A 14,527-nucleotide genomic window follows, 5' to 3' on the forward strand; every position below is an offset into this window, starting at 1 on the left:
TATATATAAAACACTTCCATTCATTATTATAATAACACATTAATCAATGATGTTGTCACATTCGCAGAGTAATTGTTTTGTTCAGTAACAGCTCTATAAACTCTCACAGCATATTTAAAGCTTTGCTCTGAGGTTTATTTTGAGTCCTTCGGTGGGTGGGGCTCTGACTCCGACCAATCAGAAGCGCTTTCAGAGAGGAACTTCCTGCTCCGGACAGAGAACAGTCTGCAAGCTGTTGTCAGCTGGTCGCTGCGACTCTCGGCTAACAAAACAACAACAAGTTCACTTGAGCCATTAATTACAGACAGCTTCAAGAATGAGTGAACCGAGAACTCGGACTCAACGGCACGAAGTTGACAAACTTTAACCGAGAAGTCCTCCGCAACCGCGTCTTCTCGGCGAGCCCGATGAAAGCGAGAGGATTATTGTCCTAGCTCGCTGGCTAACATTAGCTATTTGTCTGGTTGAGGTACCGACATGGCTACTAGAGAGATGTCTTCACGGTACACGTATCGTCGCCCGCCGTCGAGCATAAAGCAGGAGCAGGATGACGACTCGGACTCGGAGGCCCAGCTGCTGGGCCTGAAGAGGCTGGACGGGCTGGAGTCTCAGATCATCCACAGCGGACACTTCATGGTGTCATCGCTGCATATCGAGCACCCTCCGAAGAAAGGCTACGACTTCGACACTGTCAACAAACAGACCTGTCAGACCTATCACTTCGGCAATGCGAGGATGTCACATCTCTCCATAGACGCTTCGCTGACCAAACTCTTCGAGTGCATGACTCTTGCGTACAGGTATGTTATTACATGTCGCCAGCCTGTATTCACGTTGAAACGTTCGTGTTCACTGTTTAAGTTCTTCACCCAGCTGAGCTGACTTCAATCATGTGCAGATAAAAAAAAAGTCAGGCATAGGACACACTAGTGTGAAACTGCTGTCACGAGTCTTCTCTTCATGTAACTTCCTGCTTGACCACTCATGATTGTGGTGAAGGAAGGAGGCCTACTCACCCTTTAGTACCAACACCACACAGTAAAAACACTCCATCACAAAGTAAAGGTCCTGCACTCACTCGCATAATTACACTTATACTACAGATGTATGATCAGATTGTTAGCACTAATGCATTGGCAGCATTCTGGTGTAACATGCATACAAGAGTTTTGTTCTAGTTGGTTTAGACTCTCTCCTAAAGGTCACAATATAAATGTGGGGGTTCATGAAATGATTAATGGGGTACGAGAGAAGAAGGGGGAAAAAAAAGTTCTGCCACACAAATTTATATTCATATTTCATTTTGAATAAATTACCTCTTTGGGGCCCAACAGGGATTTGTTTAAGCCTTCTGAGAATTTGATCCTGCTTTTTTTGTAAGGCGTGCCGGGTCAACAACGTTGGAAACCACTAGTTTAAGCATGTCTTGCCAAAGTTGCCATGTTATTAATTATCAGACGGATCTGAAATATGGCCTTCTGTCATGATGACAGATTAGATTTTTGTTTTGATAGTGCTGAAATACTGGCAGGCGCCGCTCCAGGCTTGTTCGGTCACACTATTAGATTTCACATGTCAGTCAATTTAATTTTGTCTCTAAAATGTGACAAATACTGAGAACGGACCCTCGAGAGGTACCAGGTCTCAAATAAATGCCTGCAAATATTTCAGGTAGTCTGACAAACAGCATGAAAGAGTATTTCGTCGACAATTGTGTAAACCGAGAGTGCAGCCGCGTGAAAAGACAAACAAACACAAAAACCTGTACGGTGAATGTTGATAAGTTTATAGGCTTCAGGCAATATTTTTAAGATACAAACTAAAAGAGAGCATTGATGTTACTAAGATATTTAAAGGCAGGATTGATAATCTTAATTCATTTTATTCAAATGATCAGTACAGCCTGACAGCAATCAATGAATCAAATGCTCTTACAACAAACAAACAAATCCAGTATCTGCGGCTTTCGCATGGCTGTCATAACCCCGTCCATTATGATCATTTTGTGGGAGTGGCTTTGAAGGGTTTGTTTTGCCGACTTGGCGACTTTCTTGCTCGATTTAGCAACTTAACGGAGCTGGTGCTGCTCGGTTATTTCATTGGAAAAAGAGTTGGCAGCACCGGACTAGGTTTTCGGGCTGAATAATTTAAAAAACTCGAGCTTACTCTAGTTACAAGATTACCAACCCTGCCTTTTAGAGATGAGTTGTAAAATCAAATGCCGGGCTCACGTTACCCGTGGTTCTGTTTACAGCTGTTGTGCTACTGTAGCGTTGGTGGAGAGCCAGCTGTCTCAGAGGATTCCCTCTGACTTTGCTCATGGCACCGACTTGGATTCATCGGGAGGACTATCTTTAGGCCTGGAGAGCACTACTACCAGTTACTGTTCTGCTGTTGTCATTCATACCAAACAAAGAAGCAAAGACTTCATGTACACGAGAGAGGCAAGAACAAGAACAATGTGTTCCTCCCGTAATGCTGGCTCTTCTCTAGTCCTTGCACCGAGTTGGACTGCGTACTCTATTTGTTGAAACTGCTTTTTCTTCTATCAATGACTAACACAGTACTCGTACAAACAGTAAGCACACAAATGACAACAGTCAAAGGCTGCAGAGGAAGGACAGAGTGTTACAGGAGAGGACGGATGAAAAGAGGGAAACTGAGCTAACCTGTTTGGATTGGAATAAGCATTTCCTTATTGGAGCAGATTGGTGTTCTTGAACGTCATTCTCTCCTGTCCTGTTAAAGTGAAACATAAACTTAAGTCATGTCACTTGACAAACATTTTTAAAGTTTGATGCATATTACCGTTTTCATGCAGAAGTATTAAAACACTCAGACGTTAAACTTATTTTTGTATGTAGCCATTTCAGCAACAATTGCTTTCCATAAAACATCTAAAGCACCGAGACAAAGTGCAAAAGAAACACACCAATTAAATACAATTAAAACACACATTAAAGAGCCAAGATAATAGGACATGAAAACAAGCTAAAGAATAGAATGAGACGGGCATAAAATACAAGAATAAAAGGTACAGTGCAGTGTAAGAAATAAATAATTATTTAATTTAATAAAAGTCTTCAGCCTTAATTTAAAAGAACTGAGAGTTGCAGCAGACCTGCAGTTTTCCATGTATTTGTAAATCATTAGTTTGACAGACAGGAAGCCAGCGTAGAGACCTCAGAGCCGGAGGGATGTGATCCACTTTCTTGGTCTCGGTGAGGACTCGAGCAGCAGCAGCGTTCTGAATCAGCTGCAGCCGTCCAATCGATTATTTTAGGGCGACCTGTAAAAACACCAATATGGTCGTCGAGTCTACGGAAGATAAATGCGTGGTCCAGTGAGACATGCGTCCTTTAATCCTTGAGATATTCTTCAGGTGAAAGCTGGCTGACTTTGTAGTTGTCTTAATGTGGCAGTTGAAATCCAGGCTTGGCTGCATGACGACAGCAGGATTTCTGGACTGGTCCGTGGTCTTTAACATTGAGGATTGAATCTGAGCGCTGAGGGCGATGTTGCTGTTTATTACTGCCTGTTTGAGTTAAAACAGAAATGTACCATGTTGTTGAGCTTGATCTTGTCAGCTGGTTTGTTTTGTCTTTTCTCTTTAAGTATTTATAGTACACAGCCGGAGTTGTTCAAGGTGACCTGAAACTTTTTCTAAACAAACTCAAATTCCCAGTTTGTTGTGTTATTGTGGGGTAGAAGAAGAAAGGAAACATTTTTTAAAGTCTATGGAATATGTTTTTGTTTTAATCTTCTACGAGCAAGAATATCGAGGTTTCTCCTGAGAATGACACGAAGGAGATCCCCGTGAGGGTTTGAGTTATAGTTGAGATGTTGATCTACTTGTACAAGTTAAGCCGTTGTTTGTGTTTCATAGAATGTCTTGTGAGGTTTATTTCACTGTAAACTTTCTTGTCTTTTCAGTGGTAATTTGGTATCTCCCAAATGGAAGAACTTCAGAGGTCTAAAACTGCTTTGGAGAGACAAGATCCGCCTCAACAACGCCATATGGAGGGCCTGGTATATGCAGTGTAAGAGTTCCTCTTTCATTTGGTATGCGTAGAGTGTAGAGGGTGTCGTTATTGTTATAGTATCTTCGTGACTTGAATTGTTGCACTTTAATCAAGTGTGGAGACATCAGGATCTGGTTCAAGAATATAGTGGAGAGACTCTTTCATGAATCAGATTCTTTATATTGATTCGTCTACATCTGTGCACATATTGCCCTTTTCAGGATCTATGATCTCACCAGGCTTTATTCTTCTTGGCTCTCATGTGTATGTTTATTAGAATCTGCCCTTCACAGCACTCCAGCAGCATTATCTGTAAATTCATGAACTTTCACAGTGTGGAACTGGGTCTCTTTTTTTCTCCACGACTTCAAGATAAATATTTGCGCCGTCTTTGCAACTTGCTGCAGTAATATCGGTTTGTTTACATACCATGACCAGTTTTGTGACAGTGACTAATAGCATATCTTATTCCTATCCCTAAAATAAACACAAACTGGGTCAAGCTTTTCTTGAGTTACAAGCTGAGCTATGAGCATTCTTTGGTCCACTATAAGCAATAAGTGCTGAAACATATGTTCATTTATGTTTTATTGTATTGTACTAGTACAAATTCAACTGAGGGTGACTTGAAGGATGTTTTTTTTGTACCCCTAGATGTGGAGAAAAGGGAGAATCCTGTTTGTCACTTTGCAACTCCCCTGGATGGAAGCATGGACTTGTACGTCCGTCGTCCTGCAGAGGTAAAGAGAACTGTGATCAAACAGCAGTCGTGACTTTGCCTTGTTTCTTATCACCAAAAACCTTCCATGGATATGATTGTATGTTCACTCTCTTAAGCACTTACTTGTCATTGAGTTTTATGTTTCCTTTGTCACTTCCTTTCTGTGCCGGGTGTGTTTGTTACGGATCATCTCCTCTTTCTTTTGCAGGGCAGTGCCCCAGATGGGATATGCTGGAAAAGACGAATTGAAATCGTCATCAGAGAATACCACAAGTGGAGAACATACTTTAAAAAAAGGGTATTGTATTATGTATTGTGGTAGTTCAGGGGTATTCTGTGTATTTTGGCATAATGTGTCTTGTTTGTTTGATTGGTCATAAAACATTAATATTTATCTAATGTGGCACTCGCGTTCTCTTTTGTAGTTACAGAAGCACAAGGATGATGACCTCTCAAGCTTGCTTAAGGTACGCTAAACTGCATCATGCTCAACCCACCAAAGTGCTGCTAGTACCAAGATGAACATCACTATCAATACCAACCAGATGTTAATGTGAATGGAATTAACTCATGCTAAACTGGTCACCGTCACATACTTACATACTTACATACTTTTGTAATATATCATCTGTGACTATGCAAACAAAAATGTATGTCCATATATAGATACACGGTGATTCATTTTTTAAGACTAGTGCATGAAGTGTGGAGACAAAATGTTGTTAATTAGTTTAGTGCCATTCCATGTTGGCTGTACTCAACACTGCACGCTTGTGTGTCATTGACTGGCTTGGTGGTTGCATTTTTAACACTCAAAGGGACCAGAGGAGCAGTTATCGCTGTTTGGGGAAGTCTCTCCAGACATGCTCCGTGTCTCCTTTTATCAGGATGAAGACACTGCTGTGCGCCGCCTGCCTCGTAGGCATAATGAATCGCCTGACCCCATGGAGATGGACCCCCTCTTTGACATGGATGTCCTGATGTCTGAGTTTTCAGACACGTTGTTCTCTACGTTGGCCTCGCACCAGCCCATAGCCTGGCCTAATCCACGGGAGATTGGTGAGTCTATTTTATGAAATCGATAGGTGATTTAACAATTGATTGGTTACTGGTGTCTTTTGTTCACTGTGGCCACCACTGGCATGTCTTCTCTCTGCCACTGCCTCTTTGCCTCCCGCAGCACACGCAGGGAACGCAGACATGATCCAACCAGGACTCATCCCTTTACAACCTAACCTAGACTTCATGGACTCTTTTGATCCACTGCAAGGTAGGAGTAAGGCACCAACCATAGCTGCAGTAGTGTTGCACATGCACTAATAGTGCACACTTTATAGGAATCAAGCGCACACGTTCTTGTAACTCAGCTAAAGTAGTCGGCTTAGGCTAACACAAAAAGTAGCGTGGTTCTACTAACCTCTAGCTAACATAGACTCTTTTCCAGACTTATTTCACAGCCTCCGTCAGCCTGCCTTCCCCTCTGTTTCACCCACTGCACCATCTGTCACCCTTCAACCCAGCAGCAGCTCACAGTCGCAGGTAAACACAAACCCAAGGCACCGCTCCTAACACACAACCCACCATGATGAGAGTTTGTTCAAGGACCGTGTTATTTTTCCTTGATGCAAGACTTTGTGTTGTTGTTTTTAGGTCACTTTGTGAGTATTTTCGCCACATCTTCTACCATTGTTTTCTGTCTTAATGTAGTTACACAAAAAACAATTGTAATATAATAATATTACTAAACTTTATTTACAGAGCACTTTTCATACATGACCTGCTCCTCAAACTGCTTCGTTTTTGAGAGTCATCAACATTTTTCTTTTCTTTCATGCTGTAGTCTTCCTTCAAGCTTTTGCCATATTTTCTGCTGGGTCCATAAATGCAGCTTCACCGTAGTTACTTGTCTGACTTTTAACATTATATTATAGCTTTTTTTTTTTAACATTGAAGGAACATACAGTCTTACAGATCTTGACATTTGCTTCCTCATTTCCTCAACACTAAATATTCAGGGCTCAGAAATAAATAAATATAATAATAATAGTAAATTACTTTTAGGAACAAAATGACAACCGGAGCTGTATCCGTGAGCCGTACCAAAGATATATTTTGCAGCAGTTGTTAGTGTAGTTAGTGTATATGTCCATAAGTGCATGTTCATGGACATATATTATATTTAACGTATATATAAGTAAAAAGGATAGAATAGAATGAAACATTGGCTTAACAGATATGCATTTTGCACTAGCCTGAACTGAGTGAATAGATAGACTGATATAAATGCTGCTAGTTTATTCTGGTCTCTAGCCTCCCAAATCAACAAAAAGTGACATTAAGAAAAGTTGTGTTTTCTTTAGTGCAAGTTGATTGGAGTTGTGAAAATGTTACTTAATTAATAATGCTACTTCTTTTTTTTCTTTTTTTTCATAACCTTAACGAGCATAAAATTCTAAAATAAAATTCTAGCTAACATGAACGTGCATAGAACTGAGTCTCTAATGTTTCATTTTGCACTTGAGGAAAGAGACTAAGTGTGTTTGTTCCCTTTCCTTCATCCCTTCCCAGGCCCAGTTAATGTCCTCCATGCTCACAAGCAACAACATCTCCCCTCCTGGCCCCCTGCCCATCCCCTCTCCCATGGCCAGTCAAACCAGTCGAACAGGTGGTGGTGGTGGTGGTGCAGCTTGTGGTGGTGATGCTGCTGCCTATGTACAAAACTACCTGCCTCTGTTTCCTGGGCATTTGGCGCTCAGAGATCAAGCAGCAGTTTCCTCAGTCTCTCAGCCATTATCCCATGATCCTCTGGCACAGTGCCTTCCAAGTCAGGACATGACCTCAGCAGCACCCATGGTTCCATCGTCCTTGGACAACGCCTCAGCGCTGGATGAGACTGTAGAACCATCTGTGATTACACACAAGACCTCCTCTACTGTTAAACCCAGCGATGCAGCAGCCACCTTCAGCCACGCCTCAGACTATAGCTCCACATCCACACAACCTCCACCTCCTCCTTCTCAACTTCAGCCCTTGGCTCCATTAACTGCCACACGCGTCCAACACCCTCAGACTTTCGCCCTGCCTCGGCCCTTTCAGTCATCCAGTGCCAACAAAAACCGCCCTGTGCAAAGGATTGCTCCTGCTAACACCCTCCCCCCCTCCCACCTCATCCTCACAGGTCTGTTGTTTCTGGTCTCAAGATCAAGATTTTGGTTGTGCAATTGTGCATTTAACATTGTTGATCTGTAAGTGGAGCTTTGGTTACTTTAACCTAATCACCACAAGATAGCGCTCAAGCCTTTCTTAACCCAAACCACTTCACCGTTAGGGTGCCCTTTGCTTTTGTTTTAATAGAACAGCTTATCTTTGTAAAATTCAATCTCAAGATATTAAATTAAAACTTGTTCAAACAGATGAAAGATGAAAACGGCAGAGGAAATCCAAGTTGTAAAAACTCATTCATGGATGTTCACGTATGAAAGCACATAAAACTGACTTACTGTCGATGTTCATCCTCTCAGCCCCGTTCCCAGGTCATGCCAATGCTGTGATTGTTACACCATCGCCTCTGAAAGCAGATGTGGTCTGTAATACTGGAGTGGTCATCGCTCCTTCTCAGATTGGAGCGGTATGTTTCAGATCTTACATAACAGTGGGTCCTCACATTATTGAGTTGCCAATAGAAAATTACAAAACTGCAACATTTACATTTTATTGTGTGAAATTAAAACTTTACTTGTCTTAAAACTTAGGTGATTTTTAATTTCTTGTCCATTTGTTCTCTTTTCATGTATTTCAGACTCCTGGATTTCACGTTTTGTCTCAGACACAGAAGTCTCCCCAGCAGATTGTCCCCAAAGGAAAGTCTTCCAGCCGCAAAAGCCAGAAAGCCTCCTCTTGTGTCGGTGAGACTTCACTCTACCCAGAAAGTACATCATAACTTTAAAGCCCACAACTTGTTACAAGTGTGTTTTTTTTCCAGGTCACAGTCAGCCTGGATCAGGTCAAGGATCCCCGCATGGGTTAGATCAGGTTCCTAGTCCCCAGTCACTGATCAGCAGCAGCACTTCACCTTTGGAAAAGAATGAACAAAATCAGGTTTGTGTGTTTATGTTTCTCAGCATAAATGGTTTGCTCGTGTGTTCGATACATTATGTAAAAAATGAATTAAGACACAGTACGCCTGTAACCTGTAATATTTCCGCTACTGTTGTGTGACAGAGCCGGAGGACAACATGCATATCTGCTGAGCAAAAGAGACGATCAAACATAAACATTGGCTTTAAAACACTCTGCAACGTGGTCCCCACTCTAAAGTCCCAATCAAATGTAAGTCTGAGTGTCTCATAAAACATCCGTAATAGACTCAGGACATCACTATTTTTGCCCATGTTTGTGCACAGTTTTTGTAATGTATTTGACAGTTTTTGTAAAGTATTTGATGTGCTCTTTCCCTCATTTCCTTTGTGCATTTAGATCAGTAATGCAGTCACATTGCAGAAGACTATGGATCACATTTGGAAGCTGCAACAGGAGAGGCAGCAGATGCTGGAAGAGGTCAAGAGGCTACGAGAGGAGATCGAGGAGATCAACACCTCCATTAGGTATGTTAAAACATTGTATATGCGTCACCCCTCTTCTGATATACAAAATTTGCACTCAACTGTTTCTGTCTCTTGTCACTGCTTAACTACAGCTCGTGTCAGGAACAGCTGCCTGCAACAGGGGTCCCTATCAGGCGAAATCGCTCCGACCACATGCAGGGAAAGTTCAATGAATATGTGAAGAACCGCACTCTTCAGAACTGGAAGTTCTGGATTGTATCCTTCAATAAAGGAGCCCTGACACTGTTTGCTGCATAATAATAACAGAGTATAGTGTAAGCATTTGGCTTGTGCAGACATCTTGTTCAGATCAGACTGATACATGACGGAAGGAATATACTGCATATCCTATGTCCACAGTGCCAAGAGGGTTCAAAATATGATTACAAATGAACAAAAATGTACAGTGACAATTTTACCAGTGATGCTGTCTTTCAGAAGGGGAATTGCTTTGTTGTTATCTACCAGCAGCAGTAGCCATGTTGTTGTTGTTGTTGATGTCAGGGGCATTAAGGATCTCTTGACAGATCACGTAATGTTTTGTCCCTATGTACGATATGCAGTGCTAGTCTTTTTTAAAACCAATCTCTGATTTTGTTAGTTGCATACTTCTTAGGTTAAGCAACCCGCAGATTGAAGCATGAAGTGGTGAAAGCTAAAGATGTGCATGTTCGACTTCTGGGACTCAAACAGTTGGTCAGGCAGAGTTGCATTCGTCTCACTCTCCAGTATAGCTGATCCTTGACCATCATCCATTCTAGTTCAGCATCATTATCAAGCCTCTCTTTGAGTCGTTTAATGGGATGGTGTCAACTACGAGCAGGGCAGAGCTCTGTCAGACCACATTGCAATGGCTCGATCGTCACTGCTCCCTTCCAGCGCTCAGACCCAGTGAGTAAATTACTATTTCTCGTAGACATCCAGCATAAACCAACACAGTCTTATCAGTAGTTTTGGATCATTTGCCGCCCAGTGGAGACTTCCTTCCAGCGTCAAAGTAGTAGATCACAACTGTGTGCAGTTAAATTACTCAAGGTTTTATACTTCCTATCTGTCACTATCTCTGTTTGGTTCAAGCTGATGTCAAGCAACCATGATATTCAACAGTGCTTCTCATTTTTTTTAATGATGCATTGCGTCACTCCATTTTCAATCTCTTGGGCGGAAACGGTGATTACCACACTTTCCAATCAGTTTTTTTTAACCTCCCACTTATATTCCGTCTTTGTTCCTGACTCAGTCTGACTTTAGCAATGACGCTAGTGGATCTGATAACGAAGGTGACGTCAAAAGATTTCTATCATTGGAAGTCACAGTTTCTGCTGCTCATTGGAGGCTGGGCTGCAGTAAACTTAAGACTTAAGAAGGTTAACGCTGCAGCTTTTTACTCCATGTTTAGCCGGGTGGTCCCCTTAGATCCAATGATACAATGAGTGACCTGCAGTCAAATCATTAGTTGTAAGAAAATCTTTAGAATTCCCCTGAGTTACTGTCCATAGCATGACTATGTGTTTAAAGCAGCAGTTATGGAAAAGTCCAGATAAATGACAAATTGCCCCCAGTTTCCTGGGAAACATTAGATATAACAATTTGTTGCACATTAACATGTTCCATAAAGATTTTCCTTTTTTAATTAGACCGAGACGGTTTCCTCCCACTCACTTATTACAAGTAGTTGAGGTATAGTTGAGGTATCGAGCTGCCAAATCACAATCAGTTGTGAATCTCTTACATACCTACTGTGTAGCACTCTTTAAGGATACATAGCATGACAGTTAGCTTCAAAATGCTGCTTTATACAGTCAGGTTGTGGTTATTAAAATGTGTTTTCTTGTTTTTCAGTGGTGCTGGGTACCCTCCGCCAGCTGAGCACAACCACGTCCATACTTAGTGATCCGTCTCTGCTGCCTGAAGAAGCCACCCAGGCTGTCACTCATACAGACGGGTGGCCTTGCTCTCAGAGGTGATGAGGTGACCCAGAAGCCACCTGAACCCTTTGATAGCAATCATCAAAATGACACATCACTAGTTTACCTTACAGGCATTCAGCAAGGCCATCACTTCTTCCACAGATGAAATGACTTTAAATAAAAGGATAAATGTAAGCTAGGTCTGGTTTACTTTTACTCTGTATGTACGATGGTCATGTTGATGTTGATTCTGAGAAAGAGCAATGTCAAATGAGCTGCCGCACTTCCTGTGGCAAGCTCAGTTGCCGCAGTTTGGGAGAGTTGCCACGGCAGTTGCTGGTTTTATGCCTTTATTTTTCGTTTGAGGTCCTTGAGCTTATGACTGTTGGTAGTTGTAATTGGTTTAGTTAAAAAAATGCCGAATTGTAATATTATGGCTAATCGTTATGATTAAATCCAGCTAATATAGGCTACTCTCAGGGACCTTAATATATTGTCACATATTGTCAAATTATGAAAAATAAAGCCTTAAAACCGGCAACTGCCGCGGCAAGTCGTGGCAGCTGAGCTTGCCACAGGAAGTGCCGGTGCTAGCTGCCGCTGCCACAATTTGAGCCAGATCCTACTGGAGATCCTTGGGAATGATGCACACAGGGAGGCCGATCTTTGACATTACATTTATAACAATTGTGGCTTTTCTGATATTTTATTTGAATGACAGCAGCTAATACTAAACTTGAGGAGTTACTAGATACTTTAGTGAAAGGTGGTACTGGTTGTTTGCTTTTTGAACAATTATATATTTGAATTTGAATCACTTTTATAATGTAAAAACACAACATTGTGTTAAAAAGGGAAGTATTGCGTGACTGTTCATTTTATGTACTCACTCAGTTGTACAAAGTGTATGGATAGGATGCTTTTTTCACAAGGAGATGAGATGAATGTGGGATTTTTTTTAGGACTAGCTGCAGTATAGTTTGTGTGTTTTGAAAGCTCTGAAACCTCCCTGAAAGGTTTCACATCGGATCGTCTGAAACATAGTCGCTCGTGGGCTGGTGCTTGATTGTCACAAGAAAGCTGAGACCGTAATTGTCTTTTTCACCCCTCATTTACTCAGGTGAATGCTGTTTAGACCATTAACAATAGTGGTTTCTTGGTGGGATCTCACCCATGCTGAACATCTTCCTTCCTACTTTGCCCATTTCCAGTAAGTTCAACTGCAAATTGTACAAGAAAGCAGTCATCTTAAATACAGTATGTTACATACATGGGTTTCTACTGGGCGGCTCACAGCATAATGGAGAGATATTACTTAAAGCCCTCATAGGGAGCATAACTGAAATAGCAGTACAGATTATTTATATACTTCAGTATATTCACATGAACAGTGTTTCAAGATCTTAACTGAATGCACAGTAGTTGTAGGCGTCTTCCTGTTCTTTGTTGATTACTCAGGGATGCGCTGGTCAGCGTAATTGTTTTCCATTCAGCTATGAACAAATCGAGTCAGTCCTTTACATCAGGAAAACATGTCCGTATAAGGGTACAGGTTACGTGACATGGTTTGATTTACCTGTTGTTCCCCCCCCCCCCCCCCTCTTAATTACACTAATTTATAAGGTGTGCTAATGACAGACAGGAGAGAACAATCAGTATGCCGTGTGAAAATATACAGCACACAGAAAGAGTAGTCTACCCGTCCATTCAGTTAATTGTTTGTGTTACTGAAATCATGTTTGACAGTGTGCTCTGTTGACTGCTTGAGAATTAGACAATGTGCAGATTTACTCTGCATGTCTGACGTACGGCCTTAAAGTCACGTGATCTCTGCAGGCTAATTAGTCTTGTCTTTTTTTTATTTATTTTTTGTGGTTCAGCACTCCTCAGGCAGACATTGATTTTGTGACTTGTGTTTTTACTTTCTTTTCTGTACAACAACTCAGTTTACTATGAGTTTTACGGTAGCAAATGGCACCACAGAATTTGGAGCTTTTTGAGTGTTTTATTTTGAATTGCAGATTGTTTTTAATAGTCGATTTCACTTTTTTACAAGATAGAAATAATTTACCTGTAGATGTAAAGAGTGCTCAATTTACAGCAAGACAGGAAAGGCAGTCATCAAAATTCAACACGTTACGGTCATGCAAATCAAAAAGGCCTTACGAATTATGACAGAAATCCCCAATGTTCATTTGTGTGGTCATTTTATTTCTTTTGTTTTTTTTCTCATCCTCTGATTTCAAAATGTTGTAATACCAGGTTGGATTTCCAACTTTTTTCTTTTTCAGTGAGAGGGTGTTTGTACCTGATGTACAGTATATCATTGCAGATTGGATCTGCCCATGTTGGCTCTCATTAAATTTAGTGGGTTTTTTTGTTCACTTCCAAAGTTCTTGCAATGTTTTAAGATGCCTTAAATGATTTTGACTCACAATAAAAGCAACAAAAATTAAAATCTTGACTTGGTTTATTTTCAATAAATATCACTTTAAAAAAAATAATTATTACTTGGTTATCAGATACTGATAATAATAAGAACTATGCAGTAACATCCAGGACAAGTTTACTTTCTCGTCAACATAAAACTGGATTATATAAATGTATGGTTTAATAATTGAAAGCTGTGTAACTTAAATAAAACATTCATACTAAGCAGTAAAATCAAAACTTTGCATTGCTGAGCTGTCGGTTCAAAAGCTCGAGCACACATTTGACATGAGCATAATTGTCCATGTTCGGCTTTAAGGTGGGCAGGATGCAGTCTGCCGTTGGGTACCAAGCCAGCGCCAGACTGTTAATGTTCTCGCTTATCATCATCAGGTGATGTTTCAGAGTCGGGGTCAGCTCGGACGTTGCCCCCATGTAATGGCGGAAGGAGCAGAGATGGTGAGCAGTGAAGAGCTGCTGCTCCGGCACGTCCAGCCCAGTAGTGTTCAGGGAGAGGCAGGAGATGTTGGGAAGCTGTCCAGGTTCATCCTACAGGAGACAGACTTGGTCAGTACAGTGTAGGTGTCCACATCAGTGAGTAACACCCAGGGATGTAGAGTAACCCAAGTGGGCTACGTTTTCTCAAGTGATGCTCTCACGCATCAAAACAGTTTCAGTAATGACGGTAGAGATTTCGTAACTTAACACTCCTGCATGTCAATATCGATTAGAGCTACTTTTATTTGTAGGTTAAACAGATTAAATAAAGAATCAAAAAGCTTACTAAAAGGAGCAGAGCGGCCTTTGTCTCCTCCTGTATCTGCCGAACGGTTCTCATGA

General features: G+C 41.3%; 1 protein-coding gene across 2 annotated transcripts; it reads left to right on the forward strand.

Moving 5' to 3' along the window:
• The first annotated feature begins 203 nt into the window (after nucleotides 1-203).
• mlxip (MLX interacting protein) lies at nucleotides 204-13,715 on the forward strand. Of its 2 annotated transcripts, none has more exons than XM_076099044.1 (17): nucleotides 204-800; nucleotides 3,934-4,040; nucleotides 4,677-4,762; nucleotides 4,952-5,041; nucleotides 5,169-5,210; nucleotides 5,562-5,802; nucleotides 5,924-6,013; nucleotides 6,188-6,282; nucleotides 7,312-7,921; nucleotides 8,265-8,371; nucleotides 8,543-8,648; nucleotides 8,726-8,841; nucleotides 8,965-9,072; nucleotides 9,220-9,347; nucleotides 9,440-9,563; nucleotides 10,109-10,238; nucleotides 11,190-13,715. In XM_076099044.1, exons 1-17 carry the CDS (start codon nucleotides 478-480, stop codon nucleotides 11,312-11,314), a joined length of 2,628 nt encoding a protein of 875 aa, XP_075955159.1. In that variant the 5' UTR covers nucleotides 204-477; the 3' UTR covers nucleotides 11,315-13,715. The 2 variants fall into 2 exon arrangements, with proteins under 2 accessions (XP_075955159.1, XP_075955160.1); XM_076099045.1 differs by having other exon boundaries at nucleotides 5,631-5,802.
• The last annotated feature ends 812 nt before the right edge of the window (nucleotides 13,716-14,527 follow it).

The sequence above is a fragment of the Anarhichas minor genome, unplaced genomic scaffold, assembly GCF_050575085.1.
Source record: "Anarhichas minor isolate MPS153535 unplaced genomic scaffold, ASM5057508v1 ptg000025l, whole genome shotgun sequence".
Taxonomy (NCBI): domain Eukaryota; kingdom Metazoa; phylum Chordata; class Actinopteri; order Perciformes; family Anarhichadidae; genus Anarhichas; species Anarhichas minor.

What these genes read in the sequence shown, in the direction of transcription:
- mlxip (XM_076099044.1), top strand. Translation starts at nt 478, where the DNA reads ATGGCTACTAGAGAGATGTCTTCACGGTACACGTATCGTCGCCCGCCG. An exon ending in ACCTCTCAAGCTTGCTTAAG is followed by an intron (nt 5,211 to 5,561) that starts GTACGCTAAACT and finishes TAACACTCAAAG; the next exon opens with GGACCAGAGGAGCAGTTATC. An exon ending in AGAACTGGAAGTTCTGGATT is followed by an intron (nt 9,564 to 10,108) that starts GTATCCTTCAAT and finishes CATCCATTCTAG; the next exon opens with TTCAGCATCATTATCAAGCC.